The sequence below is a fragment of the Budorcas taxicolor genome, chromosome 10, assembly GCF_023091745.1.
Source record: "Budorcas taxicolor isolate Tak-1 chromosome 10, Takin1.1, whole genome shotgun sequence".
NCBI classification, from domain to species: domain Eukaryota; kingdom Metazoa; phylum Chordata; class Mammalia; order Artiodactyla; family Bovidae; genus Budorcas; species Budorcas taxicolor.
Genome location: NC_068919.1, coordinates 67,207,568 through 67,229,128, shown reverse-complemented (window position 1 = coordinate 67,229,128; position 21,561 = coordinate 67,207,568). Strand labels below are relative to the sequence as shown.

Below are 21,561 nucleotides of genomic sequence, written 5' to 3'. Positions count from 1 at the left end.
TAAATTAAATGTATTAATAATCTTTATTATTATTGATTAATTAATTAAATGTATTAATAATAGGGAGATTTTTCTATATTTCTTGATAAAAACAATCTGAGGAATAAAATATTTTAACTGTAACTTAATCAAAACATAGTTAAGAAACCAAATGTGAGGAACTTAAAACTCTCTAAATAAAGTATTAACAAAGCCAATAGAATTTTTTGGACTACTGATACCACTAGATAGCTGTGTCAGTATATTAGCACATTTAAAAAAGAATATCTCATTTTAGAAATATTTGCATGATCTCCTGGAGGTGAAAATGGCAACCCACTCCAGTATTCTTGCCTGGAGAATCCCATGGACAGAGGAGTCTGGAGGGCTACAGTCCATGGGATTGCAAGGAGTCAGACATGACTGAGTGACTGAACACACATACACAGAACAAAGCTATACAACTTTTGGAAACTAAATGTTTATATAATATATATATATATAATTTCAGACATACTTTTACCTTCACTTTTTATTGTTTTCTTTATTCATATTGCCTTTCACACTGATGTGTAAAGGGGGTTCCTTGTATTTTCTCAAATTTTTATAAATCTCAAACAAAATACCTCAAAGTTTCCACTTTTTATGTCTTTTTGAGCCAAGTATCAATGAATCTTTCATATGGATAAGCCACTGAATTCTGGATAAAGACATTAAATGTGAAAAAGACTTATCTAAGTATTGCTGCGAAAATCACATTGACAAATATGTCTGAAGGTGAATCTGGTCTTAGACTTGTTAAATAAGATGACTTAGCAAGCACTTTTATTGTCTGTTTATCAGTAGTTTTTTTTAAGGCATGAATTCTATGAATCTGCTGACTTCTGAAAACCTCCAATTAATCCATTATCTGTTTTGATTGCTAGGGTCTTTGTTATTTTATGAGTTTGACCAATAATATTCCCAATGTGGGTGACTGAACAAATTAGTTATAATTTGCTCTTTTGGGCAATAATTCTATCCAGAACACACACTCTACAATTTTTTTCCCCTGAAAAGGCTACAACATACCTTTGCAATTTTTTGGCAGAATTAGATTATATAAGCATAGTGAAACACTATGCATGAATGCTGGTAAATGAACTGCAGTCCAAATTTCTGGCTAAGCAATATTTCTTTAAAAAATATAAGGAAGGAATATTTAATCTGACCTTGTTATTTAAACATGAGTTTTAAGTGAAAATGTTGTTCTGAACCCACAAAACAAGCTGTTTGGTATCATCCTTAAAGTCAAAGGAATAGATGGAGAGTAAATATAAATAACTCTCAAATAAGAGAAAACAACTGTCTTCTGCTGCTGCTGCTACTGCTAAGTCGCCTCAGTCGTGTCCGACTCTGTGCGACCCCAGAGATGGCAGCCCACCAGGCTCCCCTGTCCCTGGGATTCTCCAGGCAAGGACACTGGAGTGGGTTGCCATTTCCTTCTCTAGTGCATGAAAGTGAAAAGTAAAAGTGAAGTCGCTCAGTCGTGTCCGACTCCTAGCGACCCCATGGACTGCAGCCTACCAGGCTCCTCTGTCCATGGGATTTTCCAGGCAAGAGTACTGGAGTCCTATAGACTAAGCCTGACTTTTTTTCAAAGAAAAATGACATAATCAAAAAACACTAAGGTGTTTTCACTTGGCAATCAAGGAGGCCTACTTTTAATTTTCATTTCATTCTTTTAAATAAATATGCTTGTACACCCATGGCAGATTCATGTCAATGTATGGCAAAACCAACACAATACTGTAAAGTAATTACCCTCCAATTAAAATAAATAAATTTATATTAAAAAATAAGTATGCTTAAGTAGTTATTTTTTATAAAGCAACTGAAGAACTGATATATTCATTTACATTTAATGTGCTAAAAGTGGTATCTTAAAATTAGCTCATTTAAATTTAAAAGACAAATAGTTTTCTACTGAAATTGATGAACCTGCTACTAATAGGAACCTGGAGGAAAAAAAGAAATTCAAATGAAGTTGTGAATAAAATGAGAACTGTTTTCAGCACAACTCACTAATAAATTACAAAATAATCTAAAATATTTTCCACTTTAATTAAAGAGTGACTTATGATAAATTTTATATATTATATAATATGAGAAAAATGTTTTCTATTCTCAATCTAGAGGCTCACAGAGCCTCACAGAAGGATATCAAGGGAGCTATTTCTTCAAGTAAAATATGTATTTTACAATCTAACATGACTTATAGAAAGATAACATCTTATGAGGCCACATAAAGAACACACTTTAAACTTACTATGAAATTTCAGTAAGACAGCCATTGTATTTTAAAAGATAGTCACATGTTAACAATCAAAATCAAGTTTTTACACTATTAGAGAGGCATGCTTAATTTTCAAGGTCTCAAACTAACAGAATAATGTAATAATACAGATGATTCAAAATAACAAATAATCTAAAAGTTACTGGTTTGTTTTGTATAAATAAATATGCATTACATATATGTGACACATAAAATGTATTTTGCTGTATATTTGCAATAAATAAATTTTCCTCATTGCCTTTTACTTGGGCTAAGGCTAAAACCATGGAGTTCACATTCCAGGGGATCACAGTGGTCAGTCACTGAGGAAAGATATACCAGGAGTATGACAGATAGGATAAGAAGGGTTGCCAAGAATTTAAAATTTCACCCAGAGAATGGAAAAATTCTCTTCTAGGGTGAGAAATATGTGATGCTTCTCAGAGAATCCTAACAAATGTGAGGCTCAGAATTCTATGAGACCTAGACGAGATTCCTAAGAAAGGTACTGATTGTGCCATAGTTTTCTCACTGATGGAATGCTATTCATCTGTTGACACAATGGATAAATTGGTGGGGGGGGGATGGTTACAATTTACACCACTGACACAGGTTTGCTATTGATGATAAGGTGTATTTTTCTTTCTGCTACACAGTATTTGATTTTCTTGTGTAGTCACATGTTTGTCTAACCCGCAATCAAAAGACAAATAACAGAAAACTGAAATTCTTTCAGAACATATATTTGGCGTGCTTCATAAAATTCATGAATGTATTTGTCTTCACTGTGCAAAGAACCCAACATGGAGGGTACACTATGCTCCTTGAACATATAAAACTCCTACTTGAAGTAAGTACAATAGAATCAAGTAGGAAGGCCACAATGCATCTGAGCATTCTTGTTAAAAAAAATTATTTTTAGTGTCAACTCATATTGATGACTTAAAATGTAGCAGATTACAGGGAAGAGATACAGTAAAGCAGCGTACAATCAGTGGCAAATCTACTGCCCCCATCCTCCCAAGCTCTTATCTTTCTGAGTCTTGTTCATGGAGAATAGACAAATGTTACCTCTGGCTCTCATTCGCAAAATCATCACCCATAGATTTCTCTCTTCAATGTACCTGGAGATGTCAAACTGGGAAATTAAGCTATTGACAGGAAAGATGTTCAGTTTCAGCTGAACTTCTCTCATTCAGTGGCAGTTCACTCAACACTCTTTCAACAAATATGTACTAAGTATCTAATATGTGCCCGGTGCTCTATGGGCAAATTATGCACACATGTGCTAAGTCGCTTTAGTCATGTCTGACTCTTTTCCACCCTATGGACTGTAGCTTGCCAGGTTCCCCTGGCTTTGGGATTCTCCAGGTAAGAATACTTGAGTGGGTTGCCATGCCCTCCTCCAGGGGATCTTCCCAATCCAGGAATAGAACCCACATCTTTTATATCTCCTGGCAGGCGGGTTCTTTACCATTAGTGCCATCTGGGAAGCCAGGGCAAATTATAGTCAGTGGGTATTTGGAGAGCAGTAGAATCTAAATGTTTTTCTTGTCATTTTCAAGTTTAGATTTAATGAATATCAATCAATAATTTAGGGTCTGGTATATTAAACTTCTATCTCTAAAGCCACCACCACGGTAAGTAAAAAAATGTAAAACATTTGCATCTTTAATAAATTTGTAAATAAGTCCATTTTCTCATATTTTATAAAAATTTACTTTCACTCCAGGTGAAATCCTACCAAGGTTTATTCTATTCCATGAGACTCTACCGATAGGAAAAAGACTGTTCTACCCCGAATTTTCAGCTACATAAATATCAACTACCAGTACGCTGAAAGGAAAATTACAAAGTATTAGTCTTGATTTTAAAACCACTAAATAAAGTTGAGAAAAAAAATGGGAAAGCTTTCATAAAGGAAAAGGGCACAAGTGAAACAGAGGGAACAAGATTATGAATAGTTCTTGTAAATAAAATACAATCATGCAATTCCCATTAGAATTAAAATTTGTAAACTAACTAATAAATGATGAAGCTATTCGAGGCTTAGAACAACTCATCTCATCAATTTATACCCAAATACCTAAAAGAAAAACACTGAACTGAGCCTTATAGGAATCACCATCATTTACTTTACATTTGACCAAGTGTTCATAGTATGCCAAATAACTTGCACTATGCAAGGCAATATCCTCTTAAGGTACAACCTAGCTTAAAATAACTCCCAAACTACAGATTTTCATCAATTTTGCTTGAAATCTTTAAAACCATGCAAGGCCTCAAGATGAGCTTATTACTCAGTCTTGATAGTATATTTTGTATTCGGTAGCAAAACTGAAATTGGTTAAGGGTATAGTTCAGAATTATTATCCTCAAAGTCCTTTTACACCGAAAGCTTAGAAGTTTTAAAATGTTAAGATTCTAAAGGTAAATGAAGTAAACTTAAAAGATCCAAATAACTAAGATCAACAGAGTGGGGATATTCAACTATTTTCACTAGAAACACTAACCAACTTACTAAACAATAGAGATTTAATACAAAGTTGTCTTATTATGCAAAGTTATAAAGTATATAGTAATACTTCAATTTGTTGAGTGTTTTTTACTTTTTATGGCTTTGAAAAGCAGGAAATCTATGAGTTATGATTTATCATTTTATTTGCAGCTTTAAGAAATGTATACATTTATTATTATAGCCATTATGACAGATGACTAGTTCCAGTGGCAAAAATCTCGGCAGGAAACAGATTTAGCAATCTAAATGTTTTATAAGTTTTTGTAATTGGGGAAACTTTTCATAATCTGACATTTGTTAAAACCACTTATTAGAAATTATGCAGCACAGTAGCTGTGGAAATATGAGCTAGCTTCACAATTATAAAGTCAGCCTATGTAGCCCTTTCCTATTGTATATAGTGGCATAAACCCCACGGCGGCCTATCAGCTAACTGGCAGGCAGGGGGCTGCTCTATTCAAAGTGAGAGATACAAGCTGCAGGGCAAAAACCTGGCAGCTCCCATCTGACCCCACAATCCCCTACTGGTGACAGCTCCAAGCTCCATGGCAAATTAGGCCTTCTCATATTACAATTGGAGAAGACAGATTCCATTAGCAGTATCTGAAATTGAGTGGAGAGCTGCACTGTTATCAGACTTGACTCATAAGCACTGCTATTAATCAGAGCTATGATAGCATTTATATATTTCAAGCTATCTGCTGCCGCTGTGATATTCTGCTACAAAGGGTTGATGGGACTTAGGAAAGTGAACAATAGAGCTTTCTGGGAAAAGCAGAGTAAATCAAGAAAGTCTATGACTTCCGCACATTCTGAAGGGATTGTGGTTTACATAAATTTTCTCCCAATTGGAGATTGAGCTCTTCCTCATCTTACACATGGGATTTAGTTGTCACTCAATGGTAACAGCTGTGAAAAGGTGAAGCGGCCCACCGCTCAGAATATTGCCTTTGCTTTTAAAGCAATTAACCCATGAACAGGAGGATACCTGGTGATATCAAAGGGATTAGGCCAGGCAGTGCATTATTAACATTTCCTTGAACTAATTCTAACTCTTGACTAGCTGTCAGAAAAGACTCTACAGTCTTAAAAAAGAGTTTTTGCCCTGCTTTTTTCCCTTCAAAATGAAGTGCTGCTATTTGAGCCTAATATGGCCCTCTACTTATAAGAAAATGCAAATGAACCAAGCTCTTAATATGCTTAGCCAGTCTGAGTCAATGCAATTTTAATACAAGTATGAGAGAAATATATGATCAATTAACCAGGGATCAAGACAGATATTCTTCTGAATGGAAATTAATGCTCCAGTACTTTCCATTCTTCTTCAACTACAAAAACTTGGTGACTATTTGTTACTTATGCATAGTTACCTCTGAAATTAGGAAGAGCTTCACATTATTCTCTATGGCAATAATCTAAAATACTCTTTGAGCTGGAAAATCCAAATGTCTCTTAAGCAGGAGATTCTACATACTCTAAGGTATGGCATTTTAATTTTCAGTTCTTTATTGAATGGAATCTTAGCTGAAACCCTAAGAATAGCAGACACAGTGCTCAGAATCAAGTGTTCCTATTCCAAAAGTTTAATCAAATTAATTTTTAGTAGTGGCAGAATGTTTAGAAATGTTTACATAACTTATAAAAAAATAAAATATTGCATAAACAAAATACTGGCACAAAACAATCTACCAGGAGATATTTAAATATCACTGAAATTGGCTGTAAGTACTTTGTAGCAAGCAGGCAGTTTCAAGGTACCTTTAATTATAATTAATATTCACATATTCTAGGGAACCTGCTTGATATTAAGAGATCTGATTTCTTACTGTAAAACCTTAATGGAGTTATAAAGTTTTTAATGCAAGCTTCCTAAAACAATGCCTATCTAAAAGTAACTTTGCCTTTCTCTAAAATAAGCACTGAATTTGATTATAAAAACTAAAAAAATTTTACTTTCAATTCAAATGAGTGTACAACAAATGTTGCTGAATGAGTTCTGCTACATTTCCATTTGGCCCATACTAGTTTGAAAAGGATATGCTGACTCTCAAGCCTGTTAAGAACATATTCCCTGCCCTGGAACTTATCAAAAAATAGGACACTAGAGATGCTTTCATCTGAGATCATAAGCAATTTAAATCTTCCCTCAAGTAAAGGACTGTTATATGATACTATCAACAGAGTCCATTCTCTGCCAGTGATAGCAGAACATATACAATGGAAGCATGTTGATATTAATGACAGTGAGTTCAGTACTCCTTCCTTACTAAGTACATGTTGATAGGATCTAGTTTGAGGTTTTTAGAAAATAAGTTTGAAATTCATGTACTAAACAAAGCTAAACAATGTTCGTATTAGTGATTTATAGGACCTATAACTTTTACATTTTTGTATTAATAGGATTTGCAAATTTCAAATATAACACTTTTAAATACCCTTCTGTCAAACTAAAAAATCATTTACTTCATTGGCCTTCAAAGAAAAACAAAATCCCAGTTTCTCTAAATCACTTAACTGTAGTACAGAGTCTTAAATGCACAGATGTACACATTAATAAAATGAATACTATTTCCTATAAGTGAAATGTATTAGATTAAACTCCTTTAACATAATCATGCTTTAAAATATCCCCAAAGGGGACAATACATAAATAAATACATGCAGAAATAACTGCCCCAATCTTACTATTTTTAATTCAATAAATTACAGTGACACATACAGCTTTCAATGTACTGTTCTACTCATATCCTTTCTACCTCAGCAAATATAAAAGAATTCTTGACAACCATTAGGAAAGATTGACAAAAAATGCAGTGTTAATGACATCTTATAGGCTTTTAAAAGCAAAAGAAAGATGAAAGAAAAGCAAAAATTACATAGTAATTGGAAACAACGAAGTAACCGGTCTTTCAATCCAAGTCATGTTTACTGGAAAAAATGGAGCTTTTTACATCAACATATTTAAACAGAAATTTGCTTTTGAAATACAATCTTTGTTTAAAAGGTATAGAAGGTCTTTATCTCCACCCCAAGAGCTAAATATAGTGAATGCTCTGTGAACAATTACCTGAAAAAAACCTAAACCTGTTAAAAGAATTAATTTCCTGCACACCAGTCAGCACTAATCCTACATGTACAGTAATGTTCTCTTAAGTGATGGGGTTAAGAAAGAATACAACTGTCTCCAGGATCAAAACCCCTCAATATTCAACAAGAAAATGGAATGATGACTTGGTCGGTAGATAAATAAAGTAGTGAAATGTCTTCTGAATGAGTTCTGATGAAGGAGTCAACCTGTGAAGGAATACATTTACTGTACGCTAGGACTGGAAAAAAGCCGTCACTGTGCTGCACAAAAACCGTGTCCTGCTGTTGGGTTTATATTCACAGAAGGAAGGTTTTAAAGGTTAAGTTCAGGTCATTTGACAAATGAAATTGTAACAAGCCAGCTGACATTGTATAATGTCTTCTTCCACTCAATCAATAGGCTACTGTTAGTCCTATTACCATAGAGATGGCTTGCTCTTTCCCAAAGGGTGGCCATTGTTTGACAAAACAGATTTGCCACTTGAACTAGGTTGTTCCCAAAGGACGTGTACCTTGTCAATTATTTGTATTCAAAATAATGAAGTATTTTCATATTAACATTACATGAGAGATAATATTGTTAGGACACATTTCAGAAGAAAGTAACTTTTCCAAAGTACTAGATTACTAAAACTAAGCAAATATCCAGTCTATAAAGAGTTTTTGTTTTAAAACATGTCAGTAAGTATACGAATTTATCATTAAGACCGTATATTAAAATAAAATGGTCACAGGTCTGTGTGCTGATCTAAAACCCATTATAATCAAGCATAATAATTAAAGCTATTTTAAAATGCAGACAACTCAAAGGAAAATTACTGTCCCAAATTATTCGGATTCTGGAAAGACAAAGAATTTATATATGACTTTTGCAGTGGTTTTTATGTGGCAGGGCATCAACAATTAATATAACAAAAAACCATGGTAAAGTTTTAGAAAACAAATAGCTTTACTTGCTTTAAGAGATAGCTACAGCATTTAAATATGTGTATATGTTGTAGAAATGATCTAAAATACAAATGAACTAGCAAAACAAATATTAGTTTTTTTTAAAAAATGGCTTTGTCTTAAATGTCTTATGAAAATTAGAAATTCATACATTTAATACAGAACTGGTAAGTTCTAAATTTCATCCTAGATATTTAAAATAGTTTTTCTCTCAATGAAAATAATGATATAGCCTTAATTATAAAAGACCAGAAGGAACAATTCTAATAATAATTACTCTAATCATTTAGAAAAAGTATTCATAATACTAATTAATCCACACAAAAATGTTAAACATTTAATACTTAACGATATGGCTATCACTGAAAACCTGTAAGACTGAAATAAAAACAAATTAAATAATACAGATAAATGTTTAGTCAATGATCAACAATCACAATTTTGAATTTGGAACTTTCCACAAATAGATTTAATAGTAAGTTTTAGCCATAGTTAGTAACTTTTACCTTCTTACAAACAAGCAAAGGAGAATTTAGAAAGAATTTAGTCAAAGGGCAGTAATATGACAAATGTAAATAAAACAGTCTCCAAAAATGACATTTGAAATTTTCTATTCAAATTATACTACATTTACATACAAAATTATTTGCTTTTATAATAAAATCTGCAATACTTTTTGAAAGAAGTGTTTTAACTTGGTTTTCCCTTTGCAGAAAGTATAATTTGTAGTTTTGACTATAATCCTTTCAGGCATAGGTCAGACTGAGTTAGTAGTGAAAGCGAGAAACAGCAAAGACAAACATAGATTACCAATATCCTAAACTAATAACCTGTTTTTTTAAAAGCAGGGTAGCCTTCCAAACTAGGAAAGCCTTTCATTATGAAGTGGTGTCTCATTTGCTTGTTTTCCCTACAGCTATACTGTAACAAAGTGAAACCTGAGTAAAACCACATTCCCAAATTGATTTCCTTAGTTAATAGCCTCATTTCAAAACGTATGCATGTGCATATTTAAAATACAATATAATTAGGTATTAGCTCTGGACCTGACAGGCAGCTGCCTATCAGCAATACTGTGAGTAATTAAATAATATTTACCATTTACCAAAAGAAGAACTTCATACTGTTAAATTAAACTGGCCCATCTGCATCTTCCTAAAATGACAAACATTATTAATTCTGCCTAAACAGAGAATTGTGATAATGAACTGGTGACATCTTCTCTCCACTGATGAAGCAGAACCAACTGTGTAATCATTTGAGGGTCAAATGCATATGAAATTACTGTAAATTGAGAAAGTGAAATCACATGAGTGATTAGGAAAACCGTTCAAGCAACAAAAGGTGTTTTTTTTTTTTTTGTCATGTATGTACATGGGCCATAAGAAAGCTCCATCTCCAATTAGTCAAAATTAATTTTAACTAATCAACTACTTTACCTGAAAACGGTGAAAAAAAGTAAAGCTGCAGCTGCTGCTCCAAATAAGCCACACAGCAGATTGACTCGATAGGCAACCGAACCAAAAGGAAATAGTAGAATTGCCAGTTTAGCCACCAGAGTAAACAAAGGGTAGCCAGGAGGGTGGGCAACCTAAGGGAAAATTAGCAACAGTTAGAAGGTTTCCATCTAGTTTTAAAGGAAGAGTCACACTGGCTTTCATTGAAAAGTAGCCCTTTTCCCAGGCAAGTATAAAGATCAAGAGACAATGACTAAATGTTTGAATAGTGGTTTTCTATTGTAATCCTCTTGTGCCAATACAAATAAATATTTTCTTTAGTGGATTTGGCAGCGTCTATCACATGGTGTGTCACCTAGAGAAAGGGTGACATATTTCATTGTCAGTTCTTAAGCAGTTTGTTCTCTGGGTTCACAGTACATTAGGGTCATTTAAAAGGCTACTGAAAAAAAAGCAGGTTCTGAAATATCACATTGGTTAGAAAGTTGAAAGACCACACTGCTATCGGATTACCACCATGCTGACAGTCCTAAGGTCTTGCCTAAAGGGATCATACACCATAATAAAGTTTATTAAATAATAAACTTATTAAAACTGTTAACCCGATTTATTTTATTCTCCATAGCTTATACAAAATTTGGGGTGATAATAAGCCAGCTACTGTATATATAGTAAAGGCTTTGCTTTATAATTTAGTTTAATTGGATTTAAAACTTAGAGTAAATTGTCACGTACTGTACTTATAAGTTACTAAAAACTGGGGTTTGAAAATAAATTAATCTACTTTACTCCATGCTTAATTAAACTTTCTTAATTCCTAAAACTGTTAATGAGAGCATTGATTAAACAATAAAACTAATACTTACTCCAAGCTCATGTGCGGCTGTGATCAGTTCCCCTGTGAAAAAATAATGTAAAACCAATAATTACTATTAGAAAATGACACTCCTCCAAAGTTTTCAAAATCCAAATGCTTGCATTGGGGTTTTGCATTAATTTGACTGGATAAAACTGTAAATCTGTAGAGATTTAACAGCATGAAATAGTCTCAGAGTATTTTCTCCCTTAGGTCTCATTGAACAAACTATCTTTGACAGTTTTTAATAACTGGTCAGTGGAAATATAGGTGAATTCTAGTTTCTAAAAATGCTTATTTTAAACAAGCTCCTACTATAGGAGGGAATAATATTCAATATCTTGCAATAACCTATAATGAAGAATATGTAATATGTATAACTGAATTACTTTTCTGTATGCCAGAAACACACTGTAAATCAAGTATATTTCAATTTTTAAGAAAAGCTTACTTTCCGTCCTGAAGGTTGTTTACACTTGAAAATATATAAAAACTCTTAACAGAGCATTAGTGTAAAATGCTATGTTATCCCTCAAGAATTTAGTGCAAAACTGCCTGTAAAAATGCAACCTTATATGTAATATGTGCAGAAGCTGGATTTGAACAGTCTATAAAATGTGCCTTTCCGTCCTAAGCTGGCATTTAGATACCTTCTCTACATTAATTACATTGGATATTTTTAAACAATTGCCAAATGCTTATTAACTGCAGGTTATTTTGGCAAGCTTTGATTACCATAGCACATTTTTTTTCAAACCATTAAATCACCATGTCATTTACATAGTTCTTTGTAACTCCTCAGCATTAGCAATTACTTCTAAAATTATGATGTAGTAGTTCAGTGCCTATTTGATAGTCCTTTTAGTATCCAGGGACTATTTCTGACTCATTCCTATATACATAATACTGTACAGCTTAAGAAATCAATCAATATCAACTGATTTATGAAAGTTAAAAATTATCTATTGGAAAATGTATTAATGTCTATTTTCTATCCTTCAGTGGCTATCAATTTCCTTCATTTCTAGAACCCTGATCCTATTTTAGACCTTTTCTCTTGTCCTGGGCTATGGCAGTAGCTTTTGACCAATATTCTATTTCAATTCATCTTCCTACTGAAATCACTAATTATTGCCACCCCCCAACCCCCCCCGAGGTCAGATTGTTTTCTTAGTCTAAAATTTCTCAATGGCTGGTCTTTGCCCACTGAATGCAGTTGATTTCTCATCGTGACACTTAAGCCCTCTACGGCTTCTGGTTCCTTTCCCAAGGCTTATGTCCATGAAACTTAGGCTCACCTCTGTCAGATCAGACTCCCCACTGTTACTCTGAAATGGTCCTCTTTTGCACCTCTTATCACTCACTTTCTCACCCAGCATTCACTCCTAAATCCTTGAAGACCTGGTTCAATTGTTACCTTCTCAGTGACACCTTTCCTTACACATACCCCTCCCCAGCTTCACCTATCAGAATTAATCACTTCTGCCTCCTTCATAGGACCTGCCTGAAGCCTATTAAGCGCTTCTTTAGATTGCTTTCTATTCTGGTTAGTTGTTTTCATTTGTCTTTTCCACTAAGTTATCCATTTCAGGGTTCTGTCAAGAAGACATCGGCACCTCTCCCTTCTTGTGCCACCCAGAAGAGTCTCGCACATAGAAGACGACAAAAAGACCTATCATGTTGTCATCCTTGTTACTTAGACATCCCCATCAGGTGCAATAATCGCTCACTTCAGAGAAGCCCCACAAGGGCATGACAGACAGATACTACTTACTTAAGTCACTTATTTAAGGACATCTTTGAAGCCTTCCAGAAAAATTCAAGAACATCTTAGAAGACAAAAGCCCTTTTTGTATCTTACACAAATCGTTCATGGTTTTAAAATGCTTAAAATAACTTTCCCTTTGTAGAAACTGTTACCAAAACTGTATTTATCATTTTATACTCTAGAATGGGTTTGCTCTTATGTTTTCAGTCCCAAAAGGTTTTAATTAATTTCTGATTCTTACATTTCTGTAGGTGCAATGAAGCACAGTTCAGTTCAGATTTTCAAGGTTGCTATTCATTCTCCTCAAATAAAAATGTATTTAGAATTACATTTAACATTAAGAAAAATGCTCTATTTTCTCTTCTTTTTACCATTGAAAAGTCAGTATACTGTTATTCTTTGTGGGAGTTGGCAGAAAGATGAATCTTGAATGTTACAAACCTCCATCACCAACTCTTTTCGTATGTAAATTAAAATCTAAATAGAAAAGATGCTAGTATTCAAAGTCTATTATGTACCCTTGATAAAAAGCTAAAGAGAAGCACTACTCTTAAAATTGAACATGATAAAAAGAGAAATAGTTAAAAAAAAAAAAGCCTTCTGGCACCTTGCTTTCCTTCAATCAACCCTTTACACCAGGGTTGGATGGCTCAGTGGTAAAGTGACCACACACAATGCAGGAGATGTGGGTTTGATCCCTGGACCAAGATCCCCTGGAGAAGAAAATGGCAACTCACTTCAGTATTCTTGCCTGGGAAATCCCATGGACAGAGGAGCCTGGCAGGCTATAGTCCATGGGGTCCAAAAGAGTTGGACAGTACTTAGCAACTAAACAACAAACAATTTGTCAAATATAAGTCCTACTACAACCTGAATCAGAATTTACTGGATGCCTTTTAAAAATGAAGATTCCTTGACCATAACCCAAATCTACTTACACGACACCCTCTGGAATCAGGGCCCATGTTTTCCAAGCAGTCCTCAAGTATTCAATATAGTCAAGCTTGAGAACCACAGCTTTGTCTGGGACACAACTGGGTGGCAAACTCAGAGTAGTTAATAGATGCTTCACCTTTACATAACCCAGATCCCTCTATATGTTAAAAATATATAAATACACATATAAGCTAATTTATTTTTCCCAAGAATAACAAACACAAGTGAAGGCTAGATTCCCAACCTTTCCTCTAAATGACCAGGAATGCTTTTGCCCATAAATCAACAATGTGTATCAAGTGGTACAAAAAGTAGTTTTGGCTAGGCCGCACAATGTGATGGATTCATGAAGTACAATGTAAGACTTATCAGGAAGAAGAGTATATACTTTATGTTGGTCTTGAGATGCATTCTGTTTATTGGTTAAAAAAAAATTCATTAACATGAAATTCAAAGAGAACAGTACATTAAACATATAAGCAAAATTATCAAAGATGTGATTATATAAATTTTACTGGCAACACTGGAAAAGTTTATTTAGCATTCTCAAAAAATGAACATAAAAATATTAGAAGCAACTACTGTCCAGCGTCAAATTAAACAAATCAGAATACCTAAAAAATCTGATAACTCTAAGTGAATAGATGACTTTATTCTTTTGGGGGGGGAAAAAAAACCACATTATTAACGAAAACAAAGCAACAATTGTAATGGTGTGCAGCAGGCACCAGATATAGTAGTCCCGCTCAGCTACTGGTCAGCACCACAGTGGACCCTCCCCCTCTTCTGTATAAAAGGAACCCAAATTCAGGTTGTTTTTGTGTGTGTGTGTGTGTGTGTGTGTGTGTGTGTATAAACTTTTTATTTTGTATTGGGGTGGTGGTGGTGTAGCCCTCATAATCAACTAAAGAGTACGAAATTGTACTTATACAGTACTTGGGTGTAATCTCAAAAATGACAGAATGATTTCAGTTCATTTCCAAGGCAAGTCATTCAACATCACAGTAATCCAAGTCTATGCCTTGACCATGGATGCCAAAGAAGCTTAAAGATCTCCTAAAACTAACACCGAAAAAAGATGTTCTATTCATCACTGGAGATTGGAATGCAAAAGTAGAAAGTCAAGATATATCTGGAGTAACAGTCAAGTTTGGCCTTAGAAAACAAAATGAAGCAGGGCAAAGGCTAACTGAATTCTGCCAAGAGAACGTACTAGTCATAGCATACACCCTTTTTCAACAAATCAAGAGACTACTTTACACATGGATATCACCAAATGGTCAATACTGAAATCAAATTGATTACATTCTTTGTAGTCAAAGATGGAGAAGCTGTAGACAGTTAGCAAAAATAAGACCTGGAGCTGACTGTGGCTCAGATCATCAGCTTCTCATAGAAAATTCGCTGGTGGCTCAGATGGTAAGGAATGCCCCTGCAATGTGGGAGACCTGGGTTCAGTTCCTGGATTGGGAAGATCCCCTGGAGGAGGGCATGGCAACCCACTCCAGTATTCTTGCCTGGAGAATCCCCATGGACAGAGTCCACAGGGTTGCCAAGAGTCGGACACAACTGAGCGACTAAGCACAGCACAAAGAAAACCGGGAAAAACATTAGGCCAGTCAGGTATGACTTAAATCCCGTATGAATTCGCAGTAGAGACGAATAGATTCAACTAGATCTAGCTAACAGAGTGCCTGAAAAACTAAGGACAGAAGTCCACATATCGTATAGGAGGTGGCAAACAAAACCATTCCAAAGAAAAAGAAAAGCAAGAAGGCAAAGTGGTATCTGAGACTTTACAAATAGTGGAAGAAGGAAGAGAAGTGGAAAGCAAGGGAGAGAGGGAAAAGTATATCCAATTAAATGCAGAGTTCCAAAGAATAGCTACAAGAGACAAGAAGACCTTCAATGAACAGTGCTTAATAATAGAAGAAAACAGAAAAAGGGGAAAGACTAGATATCTCTTTAGGAAAATTGGAAACATCAAGGGAGTATTACACCCAAAGAAGGGCACAACAAAGGATAAAAATGGTAGAGACCTAATAGACCCTGAAGAGGCCAAGAAGAGATGGGAAGAATACATGGAAGAACTGTATAAAAAAGATCTTAACAAACCGGATTACTATAATGGTGTGGTTAGTCACCCAGAGCCAGACATTCTGCAGTGCAAAGTCAAGAGGGCCTTAAGAAGCACTGCTGCTAATAAAGCTAGTGGATGTGATGAAACTCCAGCAAACTATTCAAATCCATAAAGGATGATGCCATCAGGTTTTGCATTCATTATGTCAGCAATTTGTCACTGTGCTTACTTAACTTATATCAGAGTACATCATGCAAAATGCTGGGCTAGATGAAGCACAAGCTGGAATCAAGATTGCCAGGAGAAATATCAATAACCTCAGATATGCAGATGACACCACCCTTATGGCAGAAAATGAAGAACTTAAAAGCCTCTTGATAAAGGTGAAAGAGAGTGAAAAAGCTGGCTTAAAACTCAACATTCAAAAAAGTGAAGATCATGGCGTCCGGTCCCATCATTTCATGGCAAACAGATGGGGAAGCAATGGAAACAGTGAGACTTTTATTTTCTTGGGCTCCAAAACCACTGCAGATGTTGACTGCAGCCATGAAATTAAAGGACACTTGCTCCTTGGAAGAAAAGCTATGACAAGCCTAGATAGCATATTAAAAAGCAGAGACATCACTTTGGCAACAAAGGTCCATCTAGTCAAAGCTATGGTTTTTCCAGTAGTCACGTACGGATGTGAGGGTTGGACCATAAAGAAAGCTGAGCACCGAAGAATTGATGCTTTTGATTTGTGGTGTTGGAGAAGACTTTTGACAGTCCCTTAGACTGGAAGGAGATCAAACCAGTCAATCCTAAAGGAAATCAGTCCTGAATATTCATTGGAAGGACTGATGCTGAAGCTGCAACTCCAATACTTTGGCCACCTGATGCGAAGGGCTGACTCATTAGAAAAGACCCCGATGCTGGGAAAGACTGAAGGCAGGAGAAGGGGATGACAGAGGACGAGATGGTTGGATGGCATCACCGACTCAATGGACATAAGTTTGAGCAAGTCCCGGAAGATGGGGAAGGACAGGAAAACCTAGCATGCAGCAGTCCATGGGGTCCCAAAGAGTCAGACATGACTGAGCAACTAAACAACGTCAGTAAATCTGGAAGATCCAGCAGTAGCCACAGGACTAGAAAAGGTCAATTCTCATCCCAATTCCCAAGAAGGGTAGTACAAAAAATGTGCTAACCATTGGACAACTGTGCTGATCTCTCATACTAATAAGGCTATGTTTAAAATCCTGCATGCTAGGCGTCAGCATTATGTGAACCAAGAACTTCCAGATGTCCAAACTGGGTTTAGAAAAGGAAGAGGAACTGAAGATCAAATTGCTAACCTTAACCGGATTGTAGAGAAAGTAAGGGAATTTCAGAAAAACATCTGTTTCATCAACTACACCAAAGCCTTTGACTGTATGGATCATGACAAACTGTGGGAAGCTCTTAGATGGGAATACCAGACCATCTCACCTGTCTCCTGAGAAACCTGAATGTGAGTCAAAAAGCAACAGTTGGAATCCTATATGGAACAACTGATTGGTTCAAGATCAAGAAAGGAGTACAACAGGGCTGTCTGCTGTCACCGTTTGTTTAACCTACATGCTGAGCACATCATGATACATGCCAGGCTGGATGAGTTATAAGCTGCAATCAAGATAGGTGGGAGAAACATCAACAGTCTCAGATATGCAGATGATACCACTCTAATGGCAGAAAGTGAAGAGGAACTAAAGATCCTCTTGATGAGGGTAAAGGAGGAGAGTGAAAGAGCCAGCTTAAGACTAAATACTAAAAAACCTAAGATCATGGCATCTGCCCATCACTGGATGGCAAATAGAAGGGGAAATGGTGGAGATAGTGACAGATTTTCTCTTCTTGGGCTCCAAAATCACTGCAGATGGTGACTGCAGCCATGAAATCAGAGGACAATTGCTTCTTGACAGTTAAGCGATGACAAACTTAGACAGTGTGTTGAAAAGCAGAGACATTACTCTGCTGACAAAGGTCCGTATAGTCAAGGCTATGGTCTTCCCAGTGGTCAGGTACAGTTGTTGAGAGCTGGACTGTAAAGAGGGCAGAACGCCAAAGAATTGACGCCTTCAAACTGTGGTGCTAGAGAGGACTCCTGAAAGTCCCTTGGACGGGAGATCAAACCAATCTTAAGCAAGATCAACCCTGAATATTGCCTGGAAGGACTGATGCTGAAGCTCCAGTATTTTGGTCATCTGATGTGAACAGATGACTCACTGGAAAAGTCCCTGATGCTGGGAAAGATTGAGGGCAGAAGAGGAAGTCAGAGGATGAGACAGCTGGACAGCATCACTGATGCAATGAACAGGAACTTGGGCAAACTCAGGGAGATGGTGAGGGACAGGGAGGCCTGGCATGCTGCAGTCCATGGGCGTAAAGTCAGACATGACTAGGTGACTGAACAACCACCTTTTTATTTTGTATTGGGATGGTGGTGGTTTAGTTGCTAAGACGTGTCCTACTCTTTTGTGACACCATGGACTGTGTAGCCTGCCAGGCTCCTCTGTTCATAGATTTCCCAGGCAGTACTAGAGTGGGTTGCCATTTGCTTCTCCAGGGGATCTTCCCAAATCAGGGGTCAAACCCTTATCTCCTGCACCTGCAGGTGGATTCTTTACAGCTGAGCTGCCAGGGAAACCTGGTATAGTGGGTTAACAAGGTTGTGATAGTTTCAGGTGAACAGCAAAGGGACTCCGCCATATGTATACACGTATTCATTCTCCCCCAAACTCCCCCCCCCATTCAGGCTGCCACATAACATTGAGCAGAGTTCCATGTGCTATACAGTAGGGTTTTGTTGGTTATCCATTTTAAATACAGCAGTGTGTACTTGTCCATCCCAGACTCCTTATCTATCCATTCCCCCTGGCAAACCGATAAGTTCCTTCTCTAAGCTTGTGAGTCTGTTTCTGTTTTCTAAGTAAGTTCATTTGTATCATTTCTTTTTAGAGTCCACATATAAGGGATGTCATGTAATATTTCTCCTCTAACTTACTTCATTCAGTATGACAATCTCTAGGTCCACCCATGTTGTTGCAAATGGCATTACTTCATTTTTTAATGACTGAGTAATATTCCATTGTATATGTACCAAGGTTTTTTTTTTTTGAGATGCTAGTCTGTCATCTTTTCAGTCTGCTAGCTTTACAGTTAAAGTAGTTACTCCTTGCTCCAACAACTGTTTTCCCGATTTACTGGCCTGCTGTGCAGAGAGCAAAATGAACTTGAGCTTGGTAACACAATCTTAAATTTTAAATAGCCTTCATCACTAAATACATGATGATAGATTTAAAAGAATTTAGAGCATAGGCTAGTTAAGAGAGCATGCTCTAAATTCAATCTACTTGGGTTTTTTCCTCTTGACTGCCTCTATCTTCTACTTGTGTGATTCTGGACAGAGCTTAATCCTAGTTTTGTCATCTATAAAATAAATGAGGGTAGCAGCTGGGAGAATTAAAATGGCAATCTATGTAAAGCACTTTGAACAGTGCCTGGCACATAGTAAGTGCTCAACAAGTGTTATTATTATTCATTCTAATCTCATCCTTCCGGCTCAAACAACCATAGTCAAGAAATATCAATGCTTTTTTTCAAAGGTACAGAACTATTCAACCTGTAAGTAATACCCTTCAATATCAAAGCTCTCACAACTATAAAGTTATTTCTATTATTTCGTAGAAAACTTGAAAATAACTCCATTCCTCACTATACTAATGAAACACTGCTCCTATTCAATAGGATTTGAAAGAAAAAATAAAGGTAATGATGTGTAAAAGGAACATCAGGGATCTTTAATGTGGTAGGCAGCCTTGAAGACACCCTCTAAAACTCCAAAATTCCAGTATTCTCACTGGATAACCCTCTGCCGCTGAGTATGGGCTGGACATACTGACTCACTTCCAAGAATAAAACAGGGCAGTGGTCTGCCACTGCCAAGACTTGGTTACAAAATGACAGAGCTGTAGGCAGCGGTGCCATCTCTCTCTCTGTGAAACCCCCACATCAAAGAGCTGGATGAGGTTTAGAATTTAATCCTTGTTAGGTTGAACCTTTGAGTTGATTGCACCCCAGCCCACACCAGGACAACAAACTTGTTCTGGATAAGAGCACCCACTTAAACTCCACCCAAATTCCTGATCAACAGAACACGTGAGAGAATAACCCTTTGTTGTTTTAAGCCACTCAATTTCGGGGTATTCTGTTATGCAGCAACTAAGGTGTTCAGTTCACTACCCCAAGTTTCAGCACCATTCTGACAAAATTACTGATCACTATTAGGCAGTATTAGATGATCAGTTTGACAACAAAACAAAACCTACATCTGCCTCTCATCCCAAGTACGCAACGATTATTCATGTTAAATAGCCCCCGAGTCACACTTTTCCATAGAAGCAGTTTCAGGCCGTAACTGGTTTCCACGATTTTAAGTGTTCTCCCGCAAATAGTCTGCAAGGCTGGTTGCTTTTCAACGTTCAGATTTCAACTAAAATATCACCTTCTTAGAGGCCTTTCCGGACTAGCCATCCGGATAGAGCCACTGCTTACCCCACTATCAATCCCATTTTCCTCTTACTGTCTCCAATAACTTCTCCTCCCAATACGTTGTGTTTATTCAATAGTTTGTGTATTGTCTCTGCCCGCACTGCAACACTCTCCATGAAACTTGTTCGCGGCTCCTGTCCTCCCTTTTGTCTGGCACACGACAAAGACTCTGTAAGTAACACTGGTATCTGTGGACGAAAAAGGAATGTAAAGCTAGGAAGATGATCTGGAGAAGTGGAGCGGCCAGTTAAGTCCCATCAGGCGAAACCAACCAGCCCTGTCTCGAAAGGCTGAAAACTACAAGAGACCAGAACTACAGGAAAATTACAGAAATGAAAACACACAAAGTGGTTTTGAAACGCAAAACCCTGCGGGGGGCCCCGGCGGGAGGATGGAGTGGGCGACCTGACCAGACCTCGTGGGAACGGTGAGGATCAGGGAGGGGGCAGGAGGGACGACCTTGAGAGTACATTACCCGAGTCGCCCCCCGGCAGTGAGGGGGGCAGCGTGAGGGTGAACACGGCGGCCACAGCGGCGAACACGGCGACGCCGCCGCAGAGGCCCCCAGCGCGCCGCGCCCCCGCTCGGGCTGCCTGCCCCCCCAGCCGGGCCCCCGCCGTCGCCATGGAGACCCATGGGCCAGAGGGGACCAAGGAAGGAGGACGCGGCGGGCCCCAGGAGTCGGGGCGCCAGGAGCCCACAGGGTGAGAGGCGAGCTCGGCACTAGGCGGCCGCGGCAGCTTCCGGGTCGGGCCGGACCGCACCTTTCTGCGCCGGCGCGGGGGTAGAAAATGCGGGGTCTCGCGGGAGCCAGGCCCGGGCAGCCGTCAGAGTGCCCGGGGTTTACAGAAGTACCGTGTGCTTTCCACTAGCGCATCACAGCGGACAGCCTTCTTTGAACAGAGGAAGCCTGGGCCGCCGTCGCTATGGCCTCCCCCACTTCCTGGCCACTTGGTCGGGTCTGACAGAGACGGGAGCCAGGTCGCCGAGCGGGCCGAAGGAAGGGTAGCGACTTCCCCCTGAGGTGTGGGGTGGAACTGCACGAGGGG

General features: G+C 37.4%; 1 protein-coding gene across 1 annotated transcript in view; it reads right to left on the bottom strand.

The window, feature by feature from the left end:
- The window catches only part of TMEM260 (transmembrane protein 260), a 69,035-nt gene extending 47,897 nt beyond the window's left edge, over positions 1–21,138 (bottom strand). The window contains exons 1-3 of the mRNA XM_052647005.1: positions 20,988–21,138; positions 11,170–11,201; positions 10,286–10,437 (exon numbers count right to left, since the gene is read on the bottom strand). Of these exons, the coding sequence (XP_052502965.1) occupies positions 10,286–10,437; positions 11,170–11,201; positions 20,988–21,138 (335 nt within the window). The remainder of the gene's footprint in view (positions 1–10,285; positions 10,438–11,169; positions 11,202–20,987) is intronic.
- Positions 21,139–21,561: the final 423 nt, after the last annotated feature.